We start from the raw sequence: 24,923 nt of genomic DNA, 5'->3' as shown, positions 1-24,923 counted from the left end.
CGCTGATCGGGAGAACCCAGGTTACATTGGGTTGATATGGGAGTCAGGTGACGTCGGCAGACCACAGTCATACAAATGCACATACACATGGTGTAACCTGATAACAGGACTGTTTGATTGAATGCCTGCTGGTTGTGGTGGAACAAATGCTCATTTTAATCTGAGTACACCGACACTTCATTATAAGTCCAAGATTTAAAATTTGGCTTTAACATTTTTTAACTGAACTAAAAATGGGGGTGGGGGTAAAAAGCAGTAAAGATGTCAATTAGATTCTTTATTGGCTGAAACAGTGGTTCCCAAAGCTGGAGGTATGATCCATCTGTAGGCCGAGAAATCCCAAATGAAGGGAGTTGAGAAAATCAAAGACTATTTTAAATGGTTGCAAATTTTGTCAGAACTGTTGCACAAAGTTATAATTAAAAATGTTTTTGGCATAAATGGATATAACTATACTAATATGTGTTAAAAATCAAGCTTCTCAACAACCATATCAGACAGTGTAAAGAGAAACCAGGTCTAAAAGGTGGAGTGGTGACCTAGTGGTTAGAGAGCAGGGTGTTTACTAGGGGTGTAAATCAGGTTTGTCATGATATTGATGTTATATAGATTTGTTTTGATGTTGGCACGATATTTGCCGATATAACAAAGTCTTATGATTTCCAATAAATGCGATTGATGTGATGCAATATTATCTGCCCATCTAATACCATTATTTACATTGATATCAATTCAAAAAATATATAAAAATGGTTTTTGACTATTTTCTTCCCAAGCTCTTATAGGTATCAGGCATTTAAGTCAAAACAAATGTTCTTCTCATTTTAAAATAATAATAATAGCTCACCTGTTCATCATTGTCTCATGCCTTAATTTCAAAATAAAGGCGTGTCTTAGAAATGACGATATGGATCAATATTTTCATTTAGTATCAATGTAATTGGATCGCTAATCATTTAATCGATATATTGATGAGGATTGAGGTAATGTTACACCCCTACCGCTTACATTCTAGAGAGGCTGCAGGATTCCTGGTACGACTCCCACAGACTGCCACTCTGGGTCCCTGAGCAAGACCCTCAGCCCCAGAATGCTCACTGGGCTGCCGCTGAACGGAGCCCAGGGAGCATACTTGGCTGCTGAGTATTCACAAATATCATTAAAATGTATGTTGCAATGACAATGAAACAAAAATATACATATATTATTATTATTATTATTATTATTATAGAAAATACACAATTATAAGAAGGGTTAATTATTGTAATATTAATAAACTTTTTTATACATTGTATCCTGGGAAAGTTGCAAATACGCTTGACTTGCCATTTTTAATACTTTAAAAACAGAAATGTATTTGTCCAAACTTTTGTTTGATCAGCTTTTGAGAGGAAGCAGCATCTCATTTCCTATCAGAAACAGGCATAATTTTTGCATCAAAGTAATTTCAAATATTAATCTGCTAGGAATAAGAATAATTCTGAACATAACAGGTATATATAGACTAAAACAACCCAAACAAAGCATTAGTGTGTATTAGAATGGCTGAATGTGCAAACACCGGAGCTATTGAAACTAGAACCGTGTGTGATGCCTTCTGAACCAAGACAGGGATGTGGATGTTTTACAGACTCCCCCGCCTTAGCGGGCCCGCCTCCTCTGCGGCCAGCCAATGAGCGGGCCGCATTCCCAGCTCGTCTGCCTGTCAACCCGCGTTCAGCCCACCGCATGACGTAACGCACAGTCTGAAAGTGCAATGGCGATATTGGACAATAACAGCCATCGCGTTTGGGGACCACATCTGTATTATGTGGCTAACATTGAAGAAACCCCCTCGAGCCGGCTGCGACACCACATATAATATCGGCCCAGCGCACGAGCGTGAGTCTGCACGCGGGGACGGGGATTTCACAGCCTCCGCGCGGGATGACAGTTTAGACTAAAACCGCTGGTAAGTGCGAACTCCGCTGCTGGCTACAACATGTACAAAGGAAAGGCTTTTCCACTAAACGGTTTGTTTCAGACAGCGAGCTTCACATTTCAAAGGGGCGTGGCCGCGTGCTGAGGGTACCACTCACCAAAAGGATGCTGATAGCTTAGCAACAGCGACAAGGAAGGAGAAGCAAGAAGAGAACAGGACAGAGACAATGGATGTGCAGCCTGGCTGCTCCGTCTCTGGGCAGGCTGAGAGGAGGAACAGGGGAGATCCCCAGCAGTCTGTTCCCGGGGAAGTGGATGGAGCCATGGATGCTGAGTGGAAATGTAAACAAAGGGTGTGGGCCTCTCAGCTGGCATCCTAGAAGAGAAATACCAAACATGTTTATTTCAGTGATCATCTGAAAGACCTGTTACAATACTGCTGCAGCTTTAAGGGGAATATGAAGTATATTTAGCTCATTTCTGACCATAAATGTAAACCAACCTGTTCAAACCATCTGTAGTAACAGAACCTGTTACTGAACCTCTAATGTAACCATTAGAACCTTTTTGTATGTATCTTAAAGAAGAAAAGGCACTCATTTAGGAATTGCAACCTTATTCATCAGGGTGGATGCATTTATTGTTATGCCACACTTATAATGAATAAAAAAAGGAAAGTGAAAGAAAACAAGGATTCTCGTTGGGATGGTGACAAAAGATCAGGACAAATGAGCTCAATATTTCTAAAAGCAAAGATGCTATTTGTAATTTTGAATATATTTTCAGCTGATGAAGTATGTATGCATTGGTTCGGTCCCATATTAAAATCATACAGACCTTTTTGCTTGATGAGCAACTGGTATTAAAAACTATTAAAAAAAACTGGCATCCACACCAGAGGGTGCTGCAGAGCAAGGTTGACAAATACAGTAAAAATAGCTATTATTTGTGTGTGTTGGTTTGTGTACAGGATAAATAGCAGCAATCGAACCAGTGCACTTGTTTGTAGATTATTGTGTTAAGGTGACCAACTGAAACAGAAAACCACATTTCTTTTCTTTTAAAAGACATAAATTTGACAATTTTATTTTTATTGTAGATGGCCTCAACACATGGGATCGTTCTGCTTTTGTTTTTTTGTTGTATGTTTTATCAACATTATACTTTTTTTCTTTTTATAATACAAACAGAAGACTGTACCAATAACCAACATTGATTATTGCCAGCTCAAGTTCATTCTTCAAACTTAAAAAAAATAAAATAATAATGATAATAACTATTCCACCTTTAACTACCCTGTTTGCAGGGATTGGCTGCCAATCTGCAGAAGTCAGTGGGCCAGAGGAGGGGTACACCTTGGTCAGATTGGCAGGGCTTCATAGGATAATATAACAACCGACCAATCACATCTAAGGGCCATGAAAAGTGGCCATTTAACCTAACCATGTTTTTAGACTGTTTAGAAAACCTGGACTACCTTGAGAAAACCCATGCATGTACAGGGAGAGCATAGAAGCTCCACGCAGACAGGCCCCTGGCTGGCGTTTCAATTCTTCTTTTTATAGCAGTGCTAAATATTAAGACTTTTTTTTTTTTAGCTTGAGCAGAGGTTCTATAAACTTCCAAATAGAAAAACCACAACTTCCTATTTCCCTGTACCCGGGAGAAATGTGACATGATGATGAACAGGACGATTCTTTTAGCTCCTGGTCTCTGGGCTGCATCGCCACCCATATTAGTCCTGACACCATGGACAGCGAGGAGGATAGCACGGTGGGTGAAAGAAAATAAATTCCAGTGCTCACTGTTGGAGAACTGAAGCCAAGACTGACATCTCGGGGTCACCAGGTATCCATAACAACCACTAGATGTCAAGTACAGAGGCTCTCAAAAGTTTGCATTCCCCTGTTAAAATGTCGGGCTTCTGTGGTTTAGAACAATGTGATCAGGATGATTTTTTTTTTTTTCAAAACTTTCTTCACATACAACAATGTGGTGAAGCGCCTTGTGATGGGATTTCAACATTCTGTCTTCTCTGCTAGCAATCGATCATAATCGCTCGTCTTGAGTTGGTGATATTTGTCCCCTCTGCCTTGCAAAAGTTTGTGAGGACATCTCTCGTCTACATCCCACAGGTTGTGGTTCTGGTGTCTGCCTCGGCCGTTGCAGATCCTACATCTTCCTCGTTCCTGCGTGGATCTGGATGCGTGCTTGGACTCAGGGCTAAGCTGAAAAGCCTTTTTCTTTCTTCATCTTCAGCTTTCTAGCAGACACGTGAACGTTTTGGACCAAAACTAACTGTTGTTTGGGGTCGATCGATAACTTTATCCGCCGGGAGAGAAAGTCTAGTTCCATCTGAAGACAGGCACCGCCGTACAGTGGTGATGTGCGGGGACCTTCCTGGTACGAATATGCCCTTATTATGGCCAAAAAGTTTCAAGTTTTGTTCCTGCTGACCGTGAAAAATGTCTGTCAGGCTGTCAGGAGGTTTAAGTATGGCCTGGGTGTTTTCCCTGTAAGAAAATAATCTTTTCTTGGAACCAAACCATGTAGTCCGGGCCTTCTAGAGATTAAAAGAGATCACTGTCACATGTAGAACAAAGCCGGTACTTGTTGGGAAAAACTGGAATTCCTTTAGTGTTGCTGGAATTTCCTGAACTTTCCCAGGATTTTATTTGCTTTGATCACATGGTGCCACGACAGAGTTTTTTTTTCTGCAGCAAACATTGCAGGTCACAGCGAGGTGGAAAATCACTCTATGAGCATCCTTAAGTATGGTGGAGGTTCTGTGATGCTGTGGGCCAATTACTCTTCCAAAGGCTTGGGGAATCCAGTCAGAGTGTACGCCACCATGAACTCTTTGAAATATCAGAAAATGTAAAAATAAATAAATAAATCACAACTAAAATTATTAGTTTTAGGCTACCAACCAAGGTACCTCAGTAAAGAGGAAGGTACACCTACACTTTTACTTATTATAAAGAGCAAAAAAATGAATTCCCAAACATACTAAACTTTTTTTAAAATTCTATTTGATCCATCTTGTGCTCCGTGGCGCCCTGACCTTTGCCGTCTTTTCCAGGTGTGACGTGTAAACAGACGCCATGGCCACACAGGAACCGTCCCCTCCGTCGTCCATGGAGAGCAATAAACCTGGCTTCCCCAAGAAGATCCTGGGCAACAAGCTGGAGGACAAGCACCTGTGCAACTGCTGCCACAATATCCTCAGACGGCCCTTTCAAGCCCAGTGTGGACATCGCTTCTGCTCCTACTGCTTCAACAGGACTGTGAGGTCGGAATCTGATTGGCTAAGGCCAAAAAAATGGGGCCTATGTGATTGTTGTTGTTTTTTTTTTGTTTTGTTTTTTCACTATAGGGAGTGTGTGCGTCTTATAAATAAAATCAGCTATTCTGTATTCATAAATGACCATAGGGTAGATTTGTCAGAACTTTTAGAGACTTACCTAAAACTATTACAACTTTTGATTTCATCTCAGGGCGTTATTTGGAACCCAAAAACTATAAGCTAGGGCACCAAACAGCTCACCGACTAAATTACTGGTGAATTCAGAGTCAGATATTTCCCCCAGGAGGTGGTGGAGACCAGAAAGAGAAAGCAATAAAATTGATTCTGGAACTGCATTTCATTGAGACGCTGCGCTAAGTCGTGGGTTTGTTTTATGACTATGATCCATAATGAAGGAACGGCTGCAACAAATGATAATATTTCCAGGTTTCCTTTTCTAACTTTTCCATTTTTCATGTATATCTTATAGAATGGTACCCTTTTCACATTTCTTCTGTCTTTAGCATCTGAAGAGCTTCTGACTCACGGGCTTTATTTTGAGTAAGAATCGGTCATGGGGCCACTTCTTCACTGCCTCACTTATTCTTTTTAAAAGCACTTCAAGGTGAAAGAAAGCTACGTTAGAAAGCTACTTTCAAACATAAACATAATGTTTCGACTCTGTAGCCTTATAGAACCACCTCTCCAAAGAGGATTTCAGACTGATAAACTTTCCCAGTGGTACAAATCAGACAGATTAGACAGGCCATGTTTAGCCTGAAGCCAAAATAAGACTCCAAGTTTATGCTTTTAGGATTGTGCCGTTATATCAAATGTCAGTATTAGGCACAGTACGATGGGAGAATCCAACAGTATGATAAATAGCATAAAAATATTAAGATTTCAGTGTAATTGAACAATTGAATGTGTTGAAAATGATTAACTTACTGCTGTTAATGGGGCTCAGGTAGGCACCCTGCAGTCAGCTGCGCGAAGGACAAGCTGCAGCTTTCCAGCCGTAAAAGAGCGTAACCCAAAGAAGAGTGACTCAATCAGTTTCCACATGACTGTCTCTTTATTTGGCAACTGGAAATAGTTAAATAGAAAAAACTGAGATACAGAGAAGAGAAGCCTTCTTTCATCCTCCTGACTGACAGTGTGCTGTAAAAGGTGGGGGAGGCACATCGCTGCTCCACTCAGCCCAATATTGTTGCGTTCCATTCACAGTCGGAACTCGGAAATCTCAGCTTCCGATCGGAAAAATCAGCTGTAACGGCCGCTATAGTCGGACTTTAATTTTTTTCAGGCCGGTTGTCTGATCCAACATGGCAGCGCCTAGCATCAACAACAGTAAGCTGGGATAAAACCTGCTTATTTTACAAGACACAGTTATAAGAAAGCGTCTAAAATCAATGTTGCATGCAGCGGCTGCAACTCTAAACCGAACTAATTAAAAGAGGTGTTTGCATGTGGAAAGTGCAGCTTTTTAAGACGTACTACGGACAAAACAACAACTTTCCTGGCCGTCGCTGCACTGAAATCCTAACCTTTTGTTTTTTTTTGTTTTTGTTTTGGAAGTCCCGACTTCTCCGGCTGTGTTAACTGGAATGCTGTTCACTCGGGTTTATGCGATTCACAGCTCCTATTTTCAAATTCGGAGGCAAATGGAATGCAACATAGGAGTCACTTGAGCACTTTCTTTGACATCTTAATAAAACAACGTGAAAACTGCTGAAATGGTCTGATTATTAGAAAATGTTTTTTTTTTTTAAAGAAATCTGTGAAGCAAAACTAGAAAAAGATCTACAAATGAATCTGGTCCCTAGAATACCTGGGGCCGACTCTGAACGTGCCTTATGATTGTTATTAATCTAACTGGTCATTTTCAGATGGCAGCACTGTAATAAAACACACTGTGTTTCTCTGCTAAAGTGGTGTATGAGAATATACAATTCATTGATTTTCTGCTTTTGTAATCCTTTGCAGCAATGGACCCCAGAAATGCAACGCTTGTATTAAAGAAGATATTTTTGAGGAGCCTACATCAGTTTTGAAACAAGGATGTGTGAGTGTCACTGCATGTTGAAATTACTTTGAGCCGCGTATTCAAGAGGAGCTGACTGTGGCCATTAAAGTTGGTTTGAATTTGGTTTGATGGTGTTAACAAAAAGCAGAGAGTAAAAATGTGAATGAATTTCAGCCGACGTCGTCACTGCAGCGTTCAGAAAAATTGCAGCTGCAGCCTCGCGTTATTGTTTCAAATCTGAATACATTTTTGTCCTGTCCGTCTTTTTTTTTTTTTTTATTAATTTCCAATGTTTTCCAGGCGTTTCCTGACAATGCCGTTCGAAGAGAGGTTGAAAGCTTATCTGCCGTTTGTATCAATGAAGACTGTACTTGGAAAGGCACCATTAAAGAGTATGAGGTGAGCTAATCTGATAATGGCTCTTCTATTGGTTGTTTAATTTAATTGTAGCCAAAGGGAGTAATGCAAAGACGCATTGTCTTGCAAGAGAAGTTACTCTAGAACGGAATAGATTAGAAACATTTCTCAGTAGAGGCATTTCAGTGTTTCAGCAGCAAACTTATAGATGCTTGGAGGCACACAGATACATAAGTAAAAAATAAATCACACTATTAGAAAAAAAACATAGAAGCTATACGGGGGTGTAGTAATGTAAAGGATATACAGAACCATTTGGTATGAAACATATACATGTTTGAATGAAAAGCACATGTAGATCTTAAAATATACAGTCGCCTATCAGTGAAACTGCAAATATAGCTTTTCTAGATTCATGAAAAAGTCTGCTTTCTGTGCCCATAAACAATTAGGGAAGGCTCAGATGATTATGCCATGGGTTTTTAAGCTTCTGAAGTTTAGTACATACCATGTACTTCAAGGCAACACCTGAATTACGCTGCTTCCTTGGGTGACATCATAGTTTTCAGTGATGTCCCGCAAACCTGAGTCAGTCACAAGAGCTTTGTCAGGACGACTGGGCCTAAATTCTAGCAAAGTATTGCTAGAGAGGCTTGTGGACGGATTACCCAATGTTTTGATCCAAGGCTTATAGTTCAAAGGAAATTCTACCAAATACTGAGAGAGAGAGCTATTCCTCAATCTTCTTATTTTGAACAAAGAAAAGCTATCCATGTTTTATTATCCTGGCATTTAGCAAATGGAAATCTTTCATCCTAGCTGACCTAAAACATGAAAGGTTTAATCTGATTTATTGTCTGAAAGCGACATTTATCACACACAAGTATCTGGTTTGCATTTGTACATGCAGCTGTTTATGTCTCCGACGTGGCTCTTCACTCAGGCTACCATCAGAGGGCGGTACAAGAAAATGAATCAGTCGAGCTCTAAAAAGTTGACCGATCACTTCTGCTTCTTGTCCTGTCAAAAGGGATTGTGTTGTGGAGACACCCCTCTTTGCGGCTATAGTAGGTGACGAGAGGAACTGCACTGTGTGGGACTCCTCGGAATAGCTTCAGACGATTTCCTGCATTTTGATAGATTTTCAAAACAATCAAACTAAATCTAAAACGGATGCCTACTAACAACCAATGGCAACGAAGATGGCGATGAAGGCTCTCGTGTTTACGGCTGTCAGTTCAACTGTGTGTATGGAAGTTAGAATTATAATATATAATAACAATGTAATTAAATGCAAATTCTAACTTGTATCCTCATTAGATCACCAGCAGCTTTAAGCAGAAAAGGGTATGTGCATCTCTTAGTGCACACCCTGTGTTTATACTGTAGATTGCAGTGTATTTGGGGATTTTCCATGTTGATGCCTTTTATGCATTCAGGCTACAGTGGGGCCCTCGTCTTTTGCTAAACGACACCTTGCTGTTTGTTTGGACTGTGGAGAGTGATTAGGGGACTTCTCAGAAAGGAAACCTTTAAATTAGCTGAAGTGTTTGCACGATTCCTTCGTGTATTTGCACAGCCGAGGGTGTTACCGATCTGCCACCTCGATTCAGTGTGAGCTCCTCTTCCCTTCCCACAGCTGAATCACGAGGGGAAGTGCGAGTTCATGATCATCCCCTGCCCCTCCTGCAAAGAACGAATCCGCTTCAACGAACAGGAGCGCCACAATGAGCGCGAGTGCCCGGAGAGGACGCTCAACTGCAAGTACTGCAAGGAGCCGTTTCACTTCAAAAACATTAAGGTCAGAAATCATTTATTTCATTTGGCTGTGGGGTGGGGGGGGTGGCTTCCAGCTTGGTTTGTCACTCAAGCTAAAACAGCATTAAAACATTTACGGCTTCTTTTAGGCACACGATGAGATCTGCCCCAAGTATCCAATGATCTGTGAAGGCTGCGCCAAGAAGAAAATACCCAGAGAGAAGGTACTTTTTGTAAAATACAAATCAGTCTTTAAGTGTTCATCGTGGAAGCAGGTCACTGGAACAAGAATGTGTGCAATATTAAAGGTCCGCACAGATGAAGCACGTTTTAGGTTTAGATAAGTCTGTAGTATTATCTAAAGTGTTCATTCATCCATCCATCCATCCATCCATCCATCCATCCATCCATCCATCCATCCATCCATCCATCCATCCATCCATCCATTCATCCATCCATCCATCCATCCGTCCATCCATCCATCCGTCCGTCCATCCATCCATCCGTCCATCCATCCATCCATCCATCCATCCATCCGTCCGTCCATCCATCCATCCATCCATCCATCCATCCGCCTGTCCATCCATCTATCCATCCATCCATCCATCCATCCATCCATCCATCCGTCCGTCCGTCCATCCATCCATCCATCCATCCATCCATCCATCCATCCATCCATCCGTCCGTCCATCCATCCATCCATCCATCTGCCTGTCCATCCATCCGTCCATCCATCCATCTGCCTGTCCATCCATCCGTCCATCCGTCCATCCATCCATCCGCCTGTCCATCCATCCATCTGCCTGTCCATCCATCCGTCCATCCAGCCATCCATCCATCCATCCATCCGCCTGTCCATCCATCCGTCCATCCAGCCATCCATCCATCCATCCATCCATCCGCCTGTCCATCTATCCGTCCATCCTTCCATCCATCCATCCGCCTGTCCATCTATCCGTCCATTTTTCCATCCGTCCATTCGCCTGTCCATCCGTCCATCCGTCCATCCATCCATCCATCTGTGTAATGATCAACCGTTCATTTATATTACATTTTGTATTCATATTTTGTTATCTGGATGAAAAACAACTAAAAACTCTGGAAAATTGAGTCTGTCAAAGGTGGAATTCATTCTTTTGAAACATTGTCAAAAAACATTGCATACGAAAGTTAGAAAAAGACAATGAGACAATAAAGTTAAATACTTTTATTTTTTTATATGCTTTTTTTTGTAAAATTCACAGTAATGTACAAGAATATGCTGTTTAGTTATTGTTAGTTGTCTTATATGTTGGTGCATATCTTAATCGTTTTGACTCTGAGTCATTTGGCTTTCAGAAGATAAAACCTATTTGTCTTTCTCTTTCATTTTAGTATGTGGACCATATTAAACTCTGCAGCAAATTCCGAACGCCCTGTCGGTTTCATGTCGTTGGATGTGACATGTCTGTAAGTAACCTGGAAATTGATTACGCCTTTGAGTTTAATGTTGAGAGTGTGTATTTGTGCATCTGTTTGCACTTCCAGTTTTACTATGTTACAACCACACACTACATTGTATTTGGTTGCGGTTTTATACGATACAGACATCATTGTGAAGTTGAAGATAAATGCCAGTGATCTTATTTGTCAAATCATTTCTGAAAGGTGGCGTTCGGCTTCCTTTACTCTGATTCACTTTAATAAAATTCCTCTGCAACCAATTACCTTTTTTAGTAATCTAATAAGTGAATAAAGTCCGCCTGTGTGTAATTTGATGTCAGTGTAAACCCAGCTGTTCTGTGAAGGCCTCAGAAGTTTGTTTGAGAACATTAGTTAACAAACAGCATAAGGAATACAGAGGAAAACAGCCGACTGGTCAGGGGTAAGGTTGCCCTGGTAAGGGGAGAAGTTTGAACAAAATCCTAACCTCTGTACATCTTACGGAGTTTATATGGCCGACCACCTAAAATGACAAAAGGAAAGCAATAATCAGAGAATCAGCCAAGGTGGCCTTGGTAATTGTTACTTCATAGATGAGCTGCAGAAATCCACAGCTTAGGAGGGAGAATTTATCAACAGAACAACCTTTGTGCACTACACCTTTTTGGCAAACGTGACAAGTAGAAAGCCATTATTTGCAGTTTCCCACAAGTCATGTTGGGAACTCAGCAAATAAGTTCAAAATTGTGCTTTGGTCAGATCAGGCCATGATTGAACTTATTTGTCTAGAAATAAGCTATAAGTGGCACAGAAATAAATCCCCCTGAGCGTGGGAAACACAGCGTGGGGATGCTTTTCTTCACCAGAGGCTGGGAAGTTGATCAGAGTAGATGAAAGAGGGATGGAGATGTGGAAGCTGTCCTGCTTCTCTGATTCAAGACCTGTGAGTGACTAAAAAAGTCTTTAGACTTAGGCGGAGGGTCATCTTCCAGCAGGAAGATGCACAATAACCCTAAACGTACGATCAGAGCTACAGTGGATGGTTTAGGTGAAAGCAAAAGCAAATTTGATTTGTTTGATGGACCTGTGGCAAGTAGGTTTAAAGATGTTCTCCATCCAGTCTGATTGAGCTTGAGCTACTGAACAAACGCTGCAAACTATTGTGAAAAGACACCGTTTTAATTTTGTGTTCATTGCTTTTCACTGCAGGATTTTTGCCCACACATTTAGCATAAAATACATAAAATTTCTTTACCTCTTAATGGTAAGGCAAGCTTGTTTGTATAGCTCTATTCATATTCATGGTCATTCATTGTGCTTTACAGGAAGATAAAAGAACACGTTAAAGAAAACCAAATTTAAGACATTATGAAAACTTACTAATAGAACGGTCTTTGACCTTCATCTGGATCTGCAATAGTGTTTTCAGCACTGACATGAAGGAGCCCGCAGTTGCTGTTTATCTCAGTTGGTTCCACAGCCGAGGAGCTCAGGCTCTAAATGTTGTCCTCTTTTGTTTGGACAACACAGACTGATTATTGACAGAAATCTCATGTTTGTTTCTTGTTTAACTTTTGTCTCCTTTTTTATATATATATTTTTTTTATTTTTTTTTTTGAGGTGGAGAAAGAGAAGATTCATGATCACGAACGCGCTTACGCCTACGAGCACCTTAACCTGCTCCTGCACTACATTATGGGTATGAAAGTAAGCATGGAGGGCCTGCAGCCCCAGGGACTGGAAATAGCCGGACACAAACTATTAGAACTCCAACAATCCCTCAGGGAACTCGAGGCCAGAGTCTCCCAGCTCAGCACCACCTCCTCTGGGCCTCCCGTGCAGGGAGCTGCCGCCTCCTCCTCCTCCTCCTCCTCCAGCGCTGGCCCTCCTGGCCCACCCGCATCAGCTCCGCTCCCTCCACCTCCCACGCTCCCTCCAACTCTCTCTGTGTCTACCTCATTCACACCGCTGCCCAGCTCAGTGGGCGCAGCGCTGGAGCTGCAGCTCCACAGCGAGAAGACCAAGGTGGCCGAGCTTGGCCGCAGATGCACAGAACTCGAGGTCAAATCGGGGACGTTTGAAAATGTGGTGTGCGTTCTTAACAGGGAGGTGGAGCGGTTCGCCACAACCATGGAGGCCAGCAACCGGCAGCACAAACTGGACCAAGACAAGATTGAGGCTCTTAGTAATAAGGTACGACGTCACACTTGTTGGGGTGTTTTAGTTTCCTCAGAAGATGGCTCTCTCTCGTGGGAGCGATGTCGCCCCAATGATGAATTGTTCCTGTTAAAGTTCCCTGACCCTATTTGCAGCGCTAAGACAGGGAATTCTATTCTATTGTTTAATTCAGTTCTATTTATAAAGCACCAATTCACAGCACGTCATCTCAAGGCACTTTGCAAAGTCAGTTCCATCAAATCATCCAGAGAGATTAGTTAAAAAGTTTTCCATCTGAGGAAACCAAGCAAATTGCATCAAGTCATTTACTTTCAGCTTTCACTCCTCCTGGATGAGCATGCTGCCACAGTGGACAGTTACTTGCATTGCAGCAATCCCTCATACCGAGCATGCATGTAGCGACAGTGGAGAGGAAAACTCCGCTTTAACAGGCAGAAGCCTCTATCTGCCACGATCGACCTGGGGTTAGGACCTGATAGTGAAGAGCTTGGGAAGATAAGGAGTTTGATCCTCAATCTTTAGCAGTTTTGTTCTGTGTCAGCTACATGCTGATGTATCAAGCTCCTATTTTATTACTGATATTATTATTATTTTTATTTAATAAGATTTAAAAATCTTTCAGCTGGATTTAGTTCAAAGGTATTCACCAGGTTGCTGTTTGTACAAACGGTGGGGAGCTGCCCTGCTACAGACACCCTGCTGGCCGCTGCTGTAGCCATTATGTTTGCAACTGATTTAAACATTTACATTGAAATTTTGGGTATGGTTGTCTTACTTTTGCCAGGTACGACAGCTGGAGAGGACCGTGGGGCTGAAGGACCTCACGGTGGTTGAGATGGAGGGCCGACTGAGGGAAATGTCTGCCACCACCTTTGACGGCATCTTCATTTGGAGGATCTCCGACTTTGCCAAAAAACGACAAGATGCCATTGCAGGCCGGGCTCCGGCCATGTTCTCACCAGGTAATATATATATTTTTTTGCTTTGTTCTGTTGCAAAATGCACCCTTTTGTTCTAAAAAAATAAATAAATCCAACCTTGAGTTAGAAGCCTAAAGTAGAAATTCATATTTTCTGAACAGCAACTTTGGGTCAGAAAACCAGTTCCCTCGAAGACCTCCTGCTGAACGTACCTTTTCTTTTGACAGCTTTCTATACTAGCAAGTACGGCTATAAGATGTGCCTGCGGATCTATCTGAATGGAGATGGGACGGGGCGTGGCAGCCACCTGTCCCTGTTCTTTGTGGTGATGAGAGGACTGAGTGACGCGCTGCTCAAATGGCCATTCAACCAGAAGGTAAAACACATAACCAGCCATCTTTATAGTGCAAATGTGTTTTAAATGCATTCAGTTCATGTTGACTTATGGTTGTTATGGAGACTTAGTGATCCAACAAGGTCACACTTGGCTTTGGAGATTTTTTTTTAACTTCGCTTACAGTCCTCCTCACTGTTCATGACAATAAAACAAAACCGATATGACACTTACCTGAATAGACATATTTTTGGTTCTCTGATGTAAGATTTAATCTAGAGGGGTGAATGTGACTTCCCTTTACAAGTACCTTGATGACTTCTCAGTCTGCTGGTCCAATGCGTTCTGGTATCAGATCCAAAGCATGGAGGGAGGCTGTTTCATTTGGCGACAGTGCAGTACTGCTAGTGGCCTTCAGGGGTGCTAAACCTGGAAGTTACAGGTCTAGCGCCCTATAGTGGCTAAAAGTTACATGGTTCTACTTGAAAATTATTATTTTTTAAAATACTTTTGTTTTTACTACCGTAGGTTGGACTTTTGTTAGTATTTTTAGTTTTTGATTATGCTGCTGCAGTAAAACTTGAAAATTTATTCAAGGCCTTTTTCTCATTTTTGCCAGGAGTGCTAATAAGCGTAGAATGCACTGTATCTTACCAAACTAACTAGAAAAAAACTTTCTTGGACTCTCTTTTCTATGCATATGCACTTGAGTATTGGATAATATTTAGTTCAACTACACAAAAATCTAAATTTTGTATACCCCAAAAAGCCTTTGGCGAAAGCCGTAATGCCCTAAATCCCTGATTACATTACATAAATCCAATTAATGAGTTCTAAAGAGGAATCTGCAGTTCTCACACCATTTTTCTGCCAAACCCACAGAATCAACTTATCTGTGACTCAAATATTGCAACACTGATAATACAGTGCTCAATCTTGTGCTACACTGTTGAAGATTGCATGAACTGGTCTGCCTTTAAGCTGAAAGTGACGCTGACATCTTGCCCTACTGTCTAATTAACTCAGCTGAAAATTATCTGGCCATTTGTGGTCACTCATAGAGAACTGAACTTTTATTTCCAGAAATTCAGGAGGTCTGTAGCCACACAAAAACAAGACGGACACCTCTCGGAAAAAGTTAAATATCCCATCCTGACTTGTCCACACCGTTGATCCCAACACACACACATTATTCAGAACAGGAGCACATCAAAACAACGCAAGTGCTTGAAAGATGCGACAGAACTTCTACAAAGTTCCCATCGTTTCCCTAGGTTTAGACCTGCCTAAGGATTTTTTTTAGTAGGCCGGCGTTCATGGCAAGATAGGAGTCAGTGTGACAGCAAGCCTTGGATACTGATATTGAGTTGACGTTTAAAGTGGATCTCTCACAAATTCTAACCCCAGGTAACGCTGATGCTACTGGACCAGAGCAACAGGGAGCACATCATCGACGCATTTCGACCTGATGTCACGTCCTCGTCCTTTCAAAGACCTGTGAGCGAGATGAACATTGCCAGCGGCTGTCCGCTCTTCTGCCCACTCTCCAAGCTAGATGGCAAGAACTCATACATCCGCGACGACACCATCTTCATCAAAGCCATTGTGGACCTCACTGGCCTCTAGGCATGTCCATGTTACAGTTTGGCAACCAGGCAGCTCCCTGACCATTCAAGGCTTCGTTTTTTGGTCAGTCGTGGTCCTGTTAGGGCTCTGTTCGGAGCATCGTACGGTCCCCTGCCACTCGCAGGAGAAGGACGTGCTTGAGGCTGTATGCTGCACGTGGCTGTTCAGTCCAGATGGTGCTGGCTTTGTCATAACTGGTGGTATCTGTGTGAGAGCCACCATCATCGATGTACATTTCGAGGGTGCAATTTGTTTTTCTTTTAACATCTTCCCCAGTGGGGTAAACATCCTTTTTTTAGGATACCTAGTTGAGCAGCAGTGTGGCGTTGTTATCATGCTGTTAGCAATGAGAGGTTTGTTGCAACGGGGCCAGGAGAAGGAATAACTTTTAAACTTCTGAACTTGTGGGCTTTCAGCTTGTGCAGATTGTCTTAGAACAGGATTGTAGATTCGTAATAGTTTGTGTGGTTATTCCGAGAAAGCTGGCTTGCTATAGAGGTTAGAGCTCGATGCGGTTTTTCCTTCCTCTTGGAGGTCATCATGGATATTGTGAGCTTCTTTGTGTTGAGTGAATTTGCATAGACAAACGTGGAGTTACGTTACGAATAAGATAACCGGCTTCTTTGCCTTTTGGTTTTCTTAGCAAAGTGCATGCTGCTGGAGATTTTTTTTTTTAACTAACAACTCTTTTTCTCAACCCAGCTTCACGAACGTTAGTTATCAAACCTGTCGGTGATTTAGCTATCCGTGATGGTGGACATTGCCTGCATGTCTTTGGAGCCAGGCTGTTTAATGTAGAGTTGCGTGTTTGTTGCTGTTTAGGGTTCGGTGGTTCTGATCGGTGGTTTGGTACATCTGTGGAAGATACAGCGGAGTTACCAAGGAGTCAGGGCAGCTTGCCAGTCAAGCCTGAGGCATAACACTTGCATGGAGTTCTCCTGCAGGATTTGCTCACTCGCTCACAACTCAACACATAGTACTGTGCCCCACCACAGACTGAGGTGAACACAGATTCACAGAAGTTAAGGAAATGTTTGTCCGTACTCATAGTTTTCAGTGCATACTGTACGTGTTTCTGCTGCTCTGAGACAGAATACTGATGTGAAACTTATATGTGTCAGTGCAAATAAGCTGCAAGAAGTTGTAAAGCATTGTTGTAGGTCTCAGACCTTTTCTGACAATATTTATTACTGATTGATCTTTAATGCTGATAAATCTTAACAGGGCTTTCCCCCTTTTTGCAGTAACACACATTCAACATTATACCTGCTTTGCCATCCTTTTTTCAATTCGCCTCCAATAGAGGTCGCTGTTGTTGTGTGTCTCACATGCTGAGGTGGTAAGGTTCATGTCGGCCTGTTTGGAAACCAGTTTTGACCTGTATTGAAACCTCTCTGTGCATGGGAGGCTTCAATTCATTTTTGCTATGGAATTTCGAGCTGGTTTACTCCGTGAGCCGAGCGCGGAAGCCTTTATTTGTATTTGTTTGGATGACAATATGTAAACATAGAATAGTTATTATGTTATATCCGGCACTGCTCAGCACCGACAGAGGCCTATATTCATAGCAATGTATAAATATGTATCTTTTTTATATCATAATGTTGAAATAATCTATATATTGATGGTAATATACGCGAGATGTTATAATAAACATAATATTACTGAATACCTTAATAATTCTATATCTATAGAGCAACTTTTTGTTTGATGGTTTGAACAGGCCAGGACAACCTTTTTTGTGCAGTGAGGACTTGTAGAGTGCAATATATGACCACATCCCTTAGCCATCTTAGTTCAAAGGGTTTAAACAGGTCACACTTTTTGTTGTCATTTGTTTACATTAGTCATTATGGCGCTGATGAGTCGCAGCCAGTTTTGAACTCTCCAAGGAAATGTGGTGCTTTTCTAACCATAAAACACACAACTCCATCATTACAAGACTCTTTAAAAACGTGTTGTTTGTGAAACTAGCTAGCTAGCACCTAGCTAGCTAGGAGAACCATTTACCTGTTTGAAATTGTTAGACTATACACTGAGTGAGCTTTTGTTCAGAACTTTAGAACTTTTTTAATGATGTCTTAAGGATGTAATAAGTCAGATTTATATTCACTTTTTAAACCTTGAGTGTGCTTGTACCGTGCCAAAATCTATTACCTCTATATGCTAACAGTGTTATACTGCAAGATGAATTTTATGTTCTATGCTAAAATATGGTGCCAAATATGTTTCTATTTAAGTTTTGAATTTTATGCGTATGGGTGTTGGCAAGCATGAGGCTTTTTTTAAATAATGCATGTGGTCATTCCTACTAGAAATGATTCTGTCAAACCCATGAATTGGTCTTCACATTGCAGAATTTTGTGAATGTAAGCTTTAAACCTGCAGTTTTTTTAGTATTTTGAAACTGGTTGTTCTGTCAGGTGACGCAGCTAACCCGAACCAACTTTATTTGTGCACTTTGGGTCATTCGTCTAAGCAGGGTATATATATCTGTTTGGTTATGTACCTTGAAATCAGAGCCATATATATATATATATATATATATATATATATATATATATATATATTTATATATATATATGGATGTTGATGATTGATGTATCATGCTAAAACAGCTCTTGCAGTTTGTAATAAAGGTTGTTGGTTTTTGCTGCCTTAGTGCTTAAAGTGTCTTTCATTCAGAAATTTATTTGCCAGCAATTATAGAAGTCAAGATCTATTTGCAGTTTCCAACTTTTGAGTGGACCACAGAGAGAGATGGGGGGAAAAAGGTATAAAATAAGCTCTAAAAAGCAGTATGTTGTGATTTATTCAAAAATAAATAAATTTCATTGTTCTGCAATTTGGCCAAACAGGAATTGAAACCCATTAAAACTCATGTATTCACCCTCAACATAACAAAAGAGCCAAGATAGTTTTTCTGTTGGTTTAGTCATTTTACATTAAATTTAACCTTGCAAATATCTAGCGTGCAGCTATCTCCGTGTACGTGACTAGCAGGGACATTATTGTAGGTATTAGTCTCCAGAGCAGAGCATTGCTAACCAGGGATAATGAGCTCCAAGTGTAAGTATTGAGATTAGTTTCTGTTAAATTCCCATTTTTGCCCTTTGGTGGGTTAACTTCTATTCTGCATTGATTCAGAAAGAAGCATGAACCATATGTTGAGAACCAATCAAAGTTTCCACAACGAAAAACAAATGGAAGCAATTCATGAAGAGAAGCTGGGTGGACAGAAATGAGCACATTTTACTTTTACGTACCAGCTATATATCATATGGGGATCTGCAAATCAACATCATCTAGCGTTACTACCAAGAATGATTGTCAAACAGACAGTCTGACAGTAGTTCTAGCTGAAATGAAGTTTAAAGGAAAGTTCAAACTGGAAGACTTAGCCACCCCCCACCACCACCACAGCGCACCTTCTCCACTGATTGCCTCATCAATCGTCTGTGCACCAGCCAATCTCATCCGGACTTCATCCTTCCATCTAAGGTGCCTCACTCATGGATCCTCCTGCTCCACAGCTGGGCTTCGACCCTCCTTCACCCCATCTCCTCCTTCATGCTCTCATGCTTCACCTGACTACTTCTCCCCTATGGCCTCTACCACCAGTGTCTGGACCCTGGGGGTAAGACTTCACTAATGCTAATCCTAAAATGAACATCCAAGCTCATAGACGTTCGCAGCGTTCACGTCTTCTGCCGGTGTCCGAGCAACAAAGAACTTTACTAATTTATGTCAATAAAGCTCTCGAATTGCCTCTTTTTTTTGTCTGTGTGAGTCTTTCCAGATTGAACTAGTTAATAAGTCAAATGTAAGAACAGTAAGAGGGAAATCAGGCGATGTGGCATAAAAGCAACAACCTTTGTCTTTTCAATACTGATACAACCATCAGGTGCATTATCCAGAGCATCCTGACCCACTGGAAGTATCACAGCACCGACATTTTTTTCACAATTACAAACAACAGAGTGAAAAGAAATGTTTTTTTTTCTCCTTATTTGGAGTGTGACTTACCTGGGCTGACTGAGGAAAAAACAGGGAAAGGTTTCAATCTTACTCCAGAAGAGTGAACACAAATCCTCAAAACTAATGTCTAAGTTTTACTAAATGCTGTTATTTTGTAGAATTAAGGAGCTGGAAAAGCATCAAAACAATCTCTCTCCAGATGTGTTTCCTTAATGTGTGATTTAATAACTTGCCTTTAAGCAATAAAGTTAGTGTCAAGGGCCATAGTCTAATTAATTTATTCTGACCTTTTTTGCTGGCAAGACTCTTTTTGCATTGAACTACTTAGTTTTTATAAGTATTTGAATGAAACAAGACCAAGATCATGTTAGAGATAAATTTAAATGAGTCTGTCTGAAGTGTTTTCAGGTAAAGTGCCTTGAGCAGTCTTCAGTTGCTAAATATAAGGGCAACTGAATTACCAGAATACTTTCAATGTTGTACACTAAAATTAGCTTGTGTTCAGCTTGATGTGGCCCCATTTTAATTCAGGCAAATCATCCAACGCATAAACAACAATAAGTACAGTGAGTACAGTTAACCCTCCCATTTTTTATATTTTCTGCTGCCTGTTGAACACATTCATCATATTACTTGTCTTAAATTGTCTGTTTGGATGGAAAATGATTTAGGGGTTTCAGCAGCACATATCACACAGATTGCAGATTACAAAGCCAACAAAAAAGTTGAACGTACAGTAGATAGCAGTCAAGAGAAAACGACACACTCTGCAGTCCCATTATATTATGAATTGGGTCATCAACTATCAGTAAAAATAATTATAATAAGAACAATGAATCCGTTGGTGTTCATCCACAAATACAAAACTGTAAAATGCACTTTTAGTTTTGTGTGCCTATTTGACTTACTTTTAGTATATAAGACTGTTTTTTCTGTTCACTAGAGGGCACTATTTGTCCATCAATGAATTTGTACAGAAACAAAAGTGATTCAAACCCTCACATTTTTGTCTTTCATGGAACAACGGTGCAGATATGTCACTATGATACAATGTAACGTTGTCAGAGTACAGAGTGTCCCCTAAAACTAACCCAACTCAGTCATGAAGTACACCCCTTAGTGAAAATGTCCCATTTGTGTCAATATTTTATGTGGCCACCATCATTTTCCAACCCTACCTTAACTCTCATGGACCTGGAGTTCACTACAGCTTTACAGGTTGCCACTGGAGTCCTCTTCTGTTCCCTGATGACATCAAGGAGCTTCTGGATGTTAGAGAAATTGCTCTCCTCCACCTGCTGGTTAAGGAGGCCCCAAAGATGCTTAGTAGGATCCATGTCCTTCGTCTGCCTGACTTCAGCAACCTGTTAGCAGGCTTCCTTCAGCCACAGCCATGCAGTCCAGTTTGATTCACTGTGTGGTGTATAGTCTGAACACTGACAGGCTGACAACCCCCCCACCCCTTCAACCTCTGTAGCAATGCTAGCAACACTCATATATTTTTAAAAGACAACTTCTGGATTTTACGCTGAGCACGTGTCCTCTGCTTCTCTGGTCCGCCACGGTGAGACCTGCTCTGAGTTGAACCGGTCCAGTTGAACCACTGTATGGTCTTGGCCACCGTGCTGCAGCTCAGTCTTCTTATAGCCGGGGTTCATCTTTATGTAGAGCTAAACATCTTCATTCAGATCCTCAGAGTTCTTTGCCATGAGGTGTCGTGTTGAACTTCCAGCAACCAATGTGAGAGAGTTTGGGAACGATGACACCATAATTTCCCTCAGCTGCTCCCCTTTCACACCTGAGACCCTATAAAACTAATGAGAAATGGTTATTTGGACACCGTTAGGACATTTTCACTTAATCTGGGCATACACTGTACGAGTTTTTGCCCTTTTTGGGCCGATTTTTCAGTCATGCGAGATTTTTTTGGATCGGGCTGAGTTTCAGCTTGATCGTGCGTCGTGTAGTATACAGGAGGTAACGAGGGGCGATTCGCCTCTCACGACCACCTCCCGATCAGGAATCGGATGGTCGGTTGAAAATCAAACATGTTTGAAATTAAGTCGGCCCTCGTGAGTGATCCGGAGTGATCGTGACCGCGTCCTGCTGTTGAAGCGGAGTTACGACCATGTACGAGCCGATTTTCCCCGACATTGCGCAAACAAGTCGATTCTTCTTTGTCTTCTCAGACGAAAACATGAGAGTGGAGAGAAGCATGACGGCGGTACGTGTGACATGGATTCAAACTACGGAGGAGCAACTCGTAGAATTGCCATTTCATTCTAGTGAGCCTCATATATAACAATAAGCATTGACACTTCTGCCTTTTTCTTCTTCTATTGTTGACATTTGGCTTCCGTGTAGACGAGTCCGAGTAGCGCCATCTCTCTACGGGGCTGAGTCCGATGTGTAGTTTTTGAACTCACTGTGTGAGCAGTCAGGTCACATCAGAGCGTCTGGCCACACAGTGTAAGAACAGATATTGTGAGCAGTGAACTTTTAAACCCTGAGGTTTTGTCGTACAGTTTGAGCTGTATATGAGTACCACGATTGAAAATACCGTGCAGTGTATGCCCGGCATTATGGGTGTACTCATTTTAGCTGTCGGCAGTTTAGACAGCATGTTGAGATATTTTAAGGGCACAGTAAATTCACATTGTTATACAAGCTAAAGGCTGACTACTACTCTATAAACGTGTCATATCTTCAATGATTTCTAAGGAAGACTTAATAAAATATTTACAAAACATGCGAGGAGTGTATCTTTGCGAGCTAGTGTGTCTGTTCTTTGTGTCTGTGCAGAACACTTTCAATAGGCATTGCTGATGTATAAAAGGATGAAACATAATAGATAATGTGTGGTTTCTAGGATAAACTAGGACTTTAAGAACTGGGACTAAACTACAAGAATGTCTACAGCAGGACAAGGTGACATTTTAAACAACATGTGTAAAAGCTTTTGTTGAAGGATATTGTATCCTCATTATTTTTGGTGCATGAGAAACAGTATATTTCACCTTTTGGAACAAAAAACAGTCTTTACATTTACTTTGATACTTGAAAGGGTTGATCAGCTCTCTGAGTCATAAAGGGAAGGAAGAGAACTAACTAAGCAGTGGTTACATTCACAGGATGTGGTCTGGCAAGTCAGCTCAAATGAGCCCTTTTTATTTAAAAAGACTTTTCTTTCCGTTGCCTGATGCTGTTTTGAAGGTCAAGTCAGACACAGTCTCAATGCACGCTTTAAATGTGTGTGAACATAAATAGCTAAGTACTATAAAAAATCACTAGATTAATTGTTTTTTTTTTTCCTCCTGATACTTAATACATGGTACCTTTGTTCTAGTTAGTTCTGCACTAAATGATAAGATTCTGACTTCAGAATTTATTTTGTTTCCATAAAGGTGGATGTCAAATTTATATATCTCATTCAAAACAAAAGTGTTCCACAATCTCATCAAACAAGCAATACTACACAAGACAGAACAATGTTGTCGGTTAAATTTACATAAACTCCATCCATCCATTATCTATAACCATTTATTCATGCAGGGTTGCAGGGTGCGGTCCCTCTCTCCAGCAGTCATTGTACACCATGGACAGGTTAATTAGGAAACTAATGAACCTAATAGTCATGTTTTGGTCTGTAGGAGGGAGCAAGAGTACCTAGGCCTGAACATGCAAGCTCCATGCACAAAGATATAGGCTGAGATTTGAACCAAGGGCCTTCTTGCTGCAAGGCAACAGCGCAACTGTAACCATTATGCAGCCTTGACATAAAATAAAAGCCAGAAGAAAAGAAATGCAGACTTGTATATACATTTAGTGTCTTATGCTCTACCCAGTCAAAGCCCAGGCAAAAGAGGTGAGCTGTCAACAGATATTGCATAATCCTTCATCTGAGTGGTCCACACATGTAGAAGTCAGGTCCCCGCAACCTTGGTGTACAGGATTGAACAACAGTACAAAAAGTAATTTTTTCTGGATGAACTGGGGTTCTGGTGTCTACCGCAGGCGGAGTGAGGCAAAACAACAAAGCTAGCTGAAATTTGCATAATAATTTCATAATCCTAATATAAGAATTTCATGATAATTTCATGATTCTAGAACAGCACTGCGCAAGGCGGCTGCATGTTAGAGTAGCTCTGCATCTTCATAAAATTAAGAAACATTATGGACAACTATAAGCATCCTCTTCATCAGACAAAAACGTTGCAGGGAACAAATAGCCATCAGACCGTAACCAAGTGGGTCAGGCTTGATAAATCTGATTGAGCTTTCTTGTCGTTTCTGGTCTGTCGGTCAGTCCATCCCTCTTTTCTGACCCTCTTTGTCTGAGTATTAGCCCAGCATCAGTCAGTACGGCGCTCACAAACCCTAACAGGGAGGATTTTCTGGAAAGCCTGCCAAGTCGCAGAAAGTACAGATCGATCGATGGATTAACAAGTGATAGGGCTTTCCCCAGCTGGAGTCAGAGTGTTTCTTCAAGGTTATTGAGATGTGCCAGATAAGCAGAAAAGAGAAGTTTGCATTCAGAGTCCAACACTAAACTGAATAACCATGAATTAACTTTACCTGGACAAGATCAGTCACTTTAGAGAGTGTTTATGTTTAGCCCAATTAATGTCATGATGAAATCCTAGTCAGAGTCAAATGTGTGGCAAATCTTTGTGCGGAAAATCTGATTTTTGATCGTCTAAAACTTCATATCCACTTAAGGCCCTTCACAAGACAAGGAGGTCAGTTTATATCCGATTGGAATCTACATCAGTCCAATTATTTCAAATCAATGCAACTGAAATCAAATTGAGAGTTGGACTCCGCCAAGGCTGCCCTTTGTCACCGATTCTGTTCATAACTTTTATGGACAGAATTTCTAGGCGCAGCCAAGGTGTTGAGGGGATCCGTTTTGGTGGCCTTAGGATTGCGTCTCTGCTATTCGCGGATGACGTGGTCCCTATGGCTTCATCAGGGCGTGATCTACAGCTCTCACTGGAGCGGTTCGCAGCCGAGTGCGAAGCGGCCGGGATGAAGATCAGTGCCTCCAAAAATCCGAGACCATGGTCTTGAACCGGAAAAGGGTAGAGTGCCTTCTCGGGTTGGGGAGGATGTGCTGCC

At 41.3% G+C, this 24,923-nt stretch overlaps 2 protein-coding genes across 2 annotated transcripts in view; both read left to right on the top strand.

Moving 5' to 3' along the window:
* The first annotated feature begins 1,847 nt into the window (after positions 1 to 1,847).
* LOC105915564 (TNF receptor-associated factor 2) lies at positions 1,848 to 17,496 on the top strand. The gene is made up of 11 exons (XM_036140477.1): positions 1,848 to 1,951; positions 5,003 to 5,212; positions 7,193 to 7,271; positions 7,533 to 7,631; positions 9,229 to 9,390; positions 9,497 to 9,571; positions 10,722 to 10,796; positions 12,390 to 12,962; positions 13,732 to 13,909; positions 14,095 to 14,243; positions 15,609 to 17,496. Exons 2-11 carry the CDS (start codon positions 5,025 to 5,027, stop codon positions 15,825 to 15,827), a joined length of 1,797 nt encoding a protein of 598 aa, XP_035996370.1. The 5' UTR covers positions 1,848 to 1,951; positions 5,003 to 5,024; the 3' UTR covers positions 15,828 to 17,496.
* Positions 1,880 to 24,923, top strand: part of LOC118556459 (TNF receptor-associated factor 2-like) — a 37,964-nt gene continuing 14,920 nt past the window's right edge. The window contains 1 exon segment of the mRNA XM_036140478.1: positions 1,880 to 1,951. The gene's annotated coding sequence lies outside the window, so the exon portion shown is untranslated.

The sequence above is a fragment of the Fundulus heteroclitus genome, chromosome 8, assembly GCF_011125445.2.
Source record: "Fundulus heteroclitus isolate FHET01 chromosome 8, MU-UCD_Fhet_4.1, whole genome shotgun sequence".
NCBI classification, from domain to species: Eukaryota; Metazoa; Chordata; class Actinopteri; order Cyprinodontiformes; family Fundulidae; genus Fundulus; species Fundulus heteroclitus.
Note: the sequence above shows the minus strand (reverse complement) of the source record. Positions and strands in the feature narration are given on the sequence as shown.

Coding starts and splice junctions, on each gene's coding strand:
- LOC105915564 (XM_036140477.1), top strand. CDS start 5,025: ATGGCCACACAGGAACCGTCCCCTCCGTCGTCCATGGAGAGCAATAAA. Junction 7,632..9,228: donor GCACCATTAAAGAGTATGAG/GTGAGCTAATCT, acceptor CCCTTCCCACAG/CTGAATCACGAGGGGAAGTG. Junction 14,244..15,608: donor AATGGCCATTCAACCAGAAG/GTAAAACACATA, acceptor TTCTAACCCCAG/GTAACGCTGATGCTACTGGA.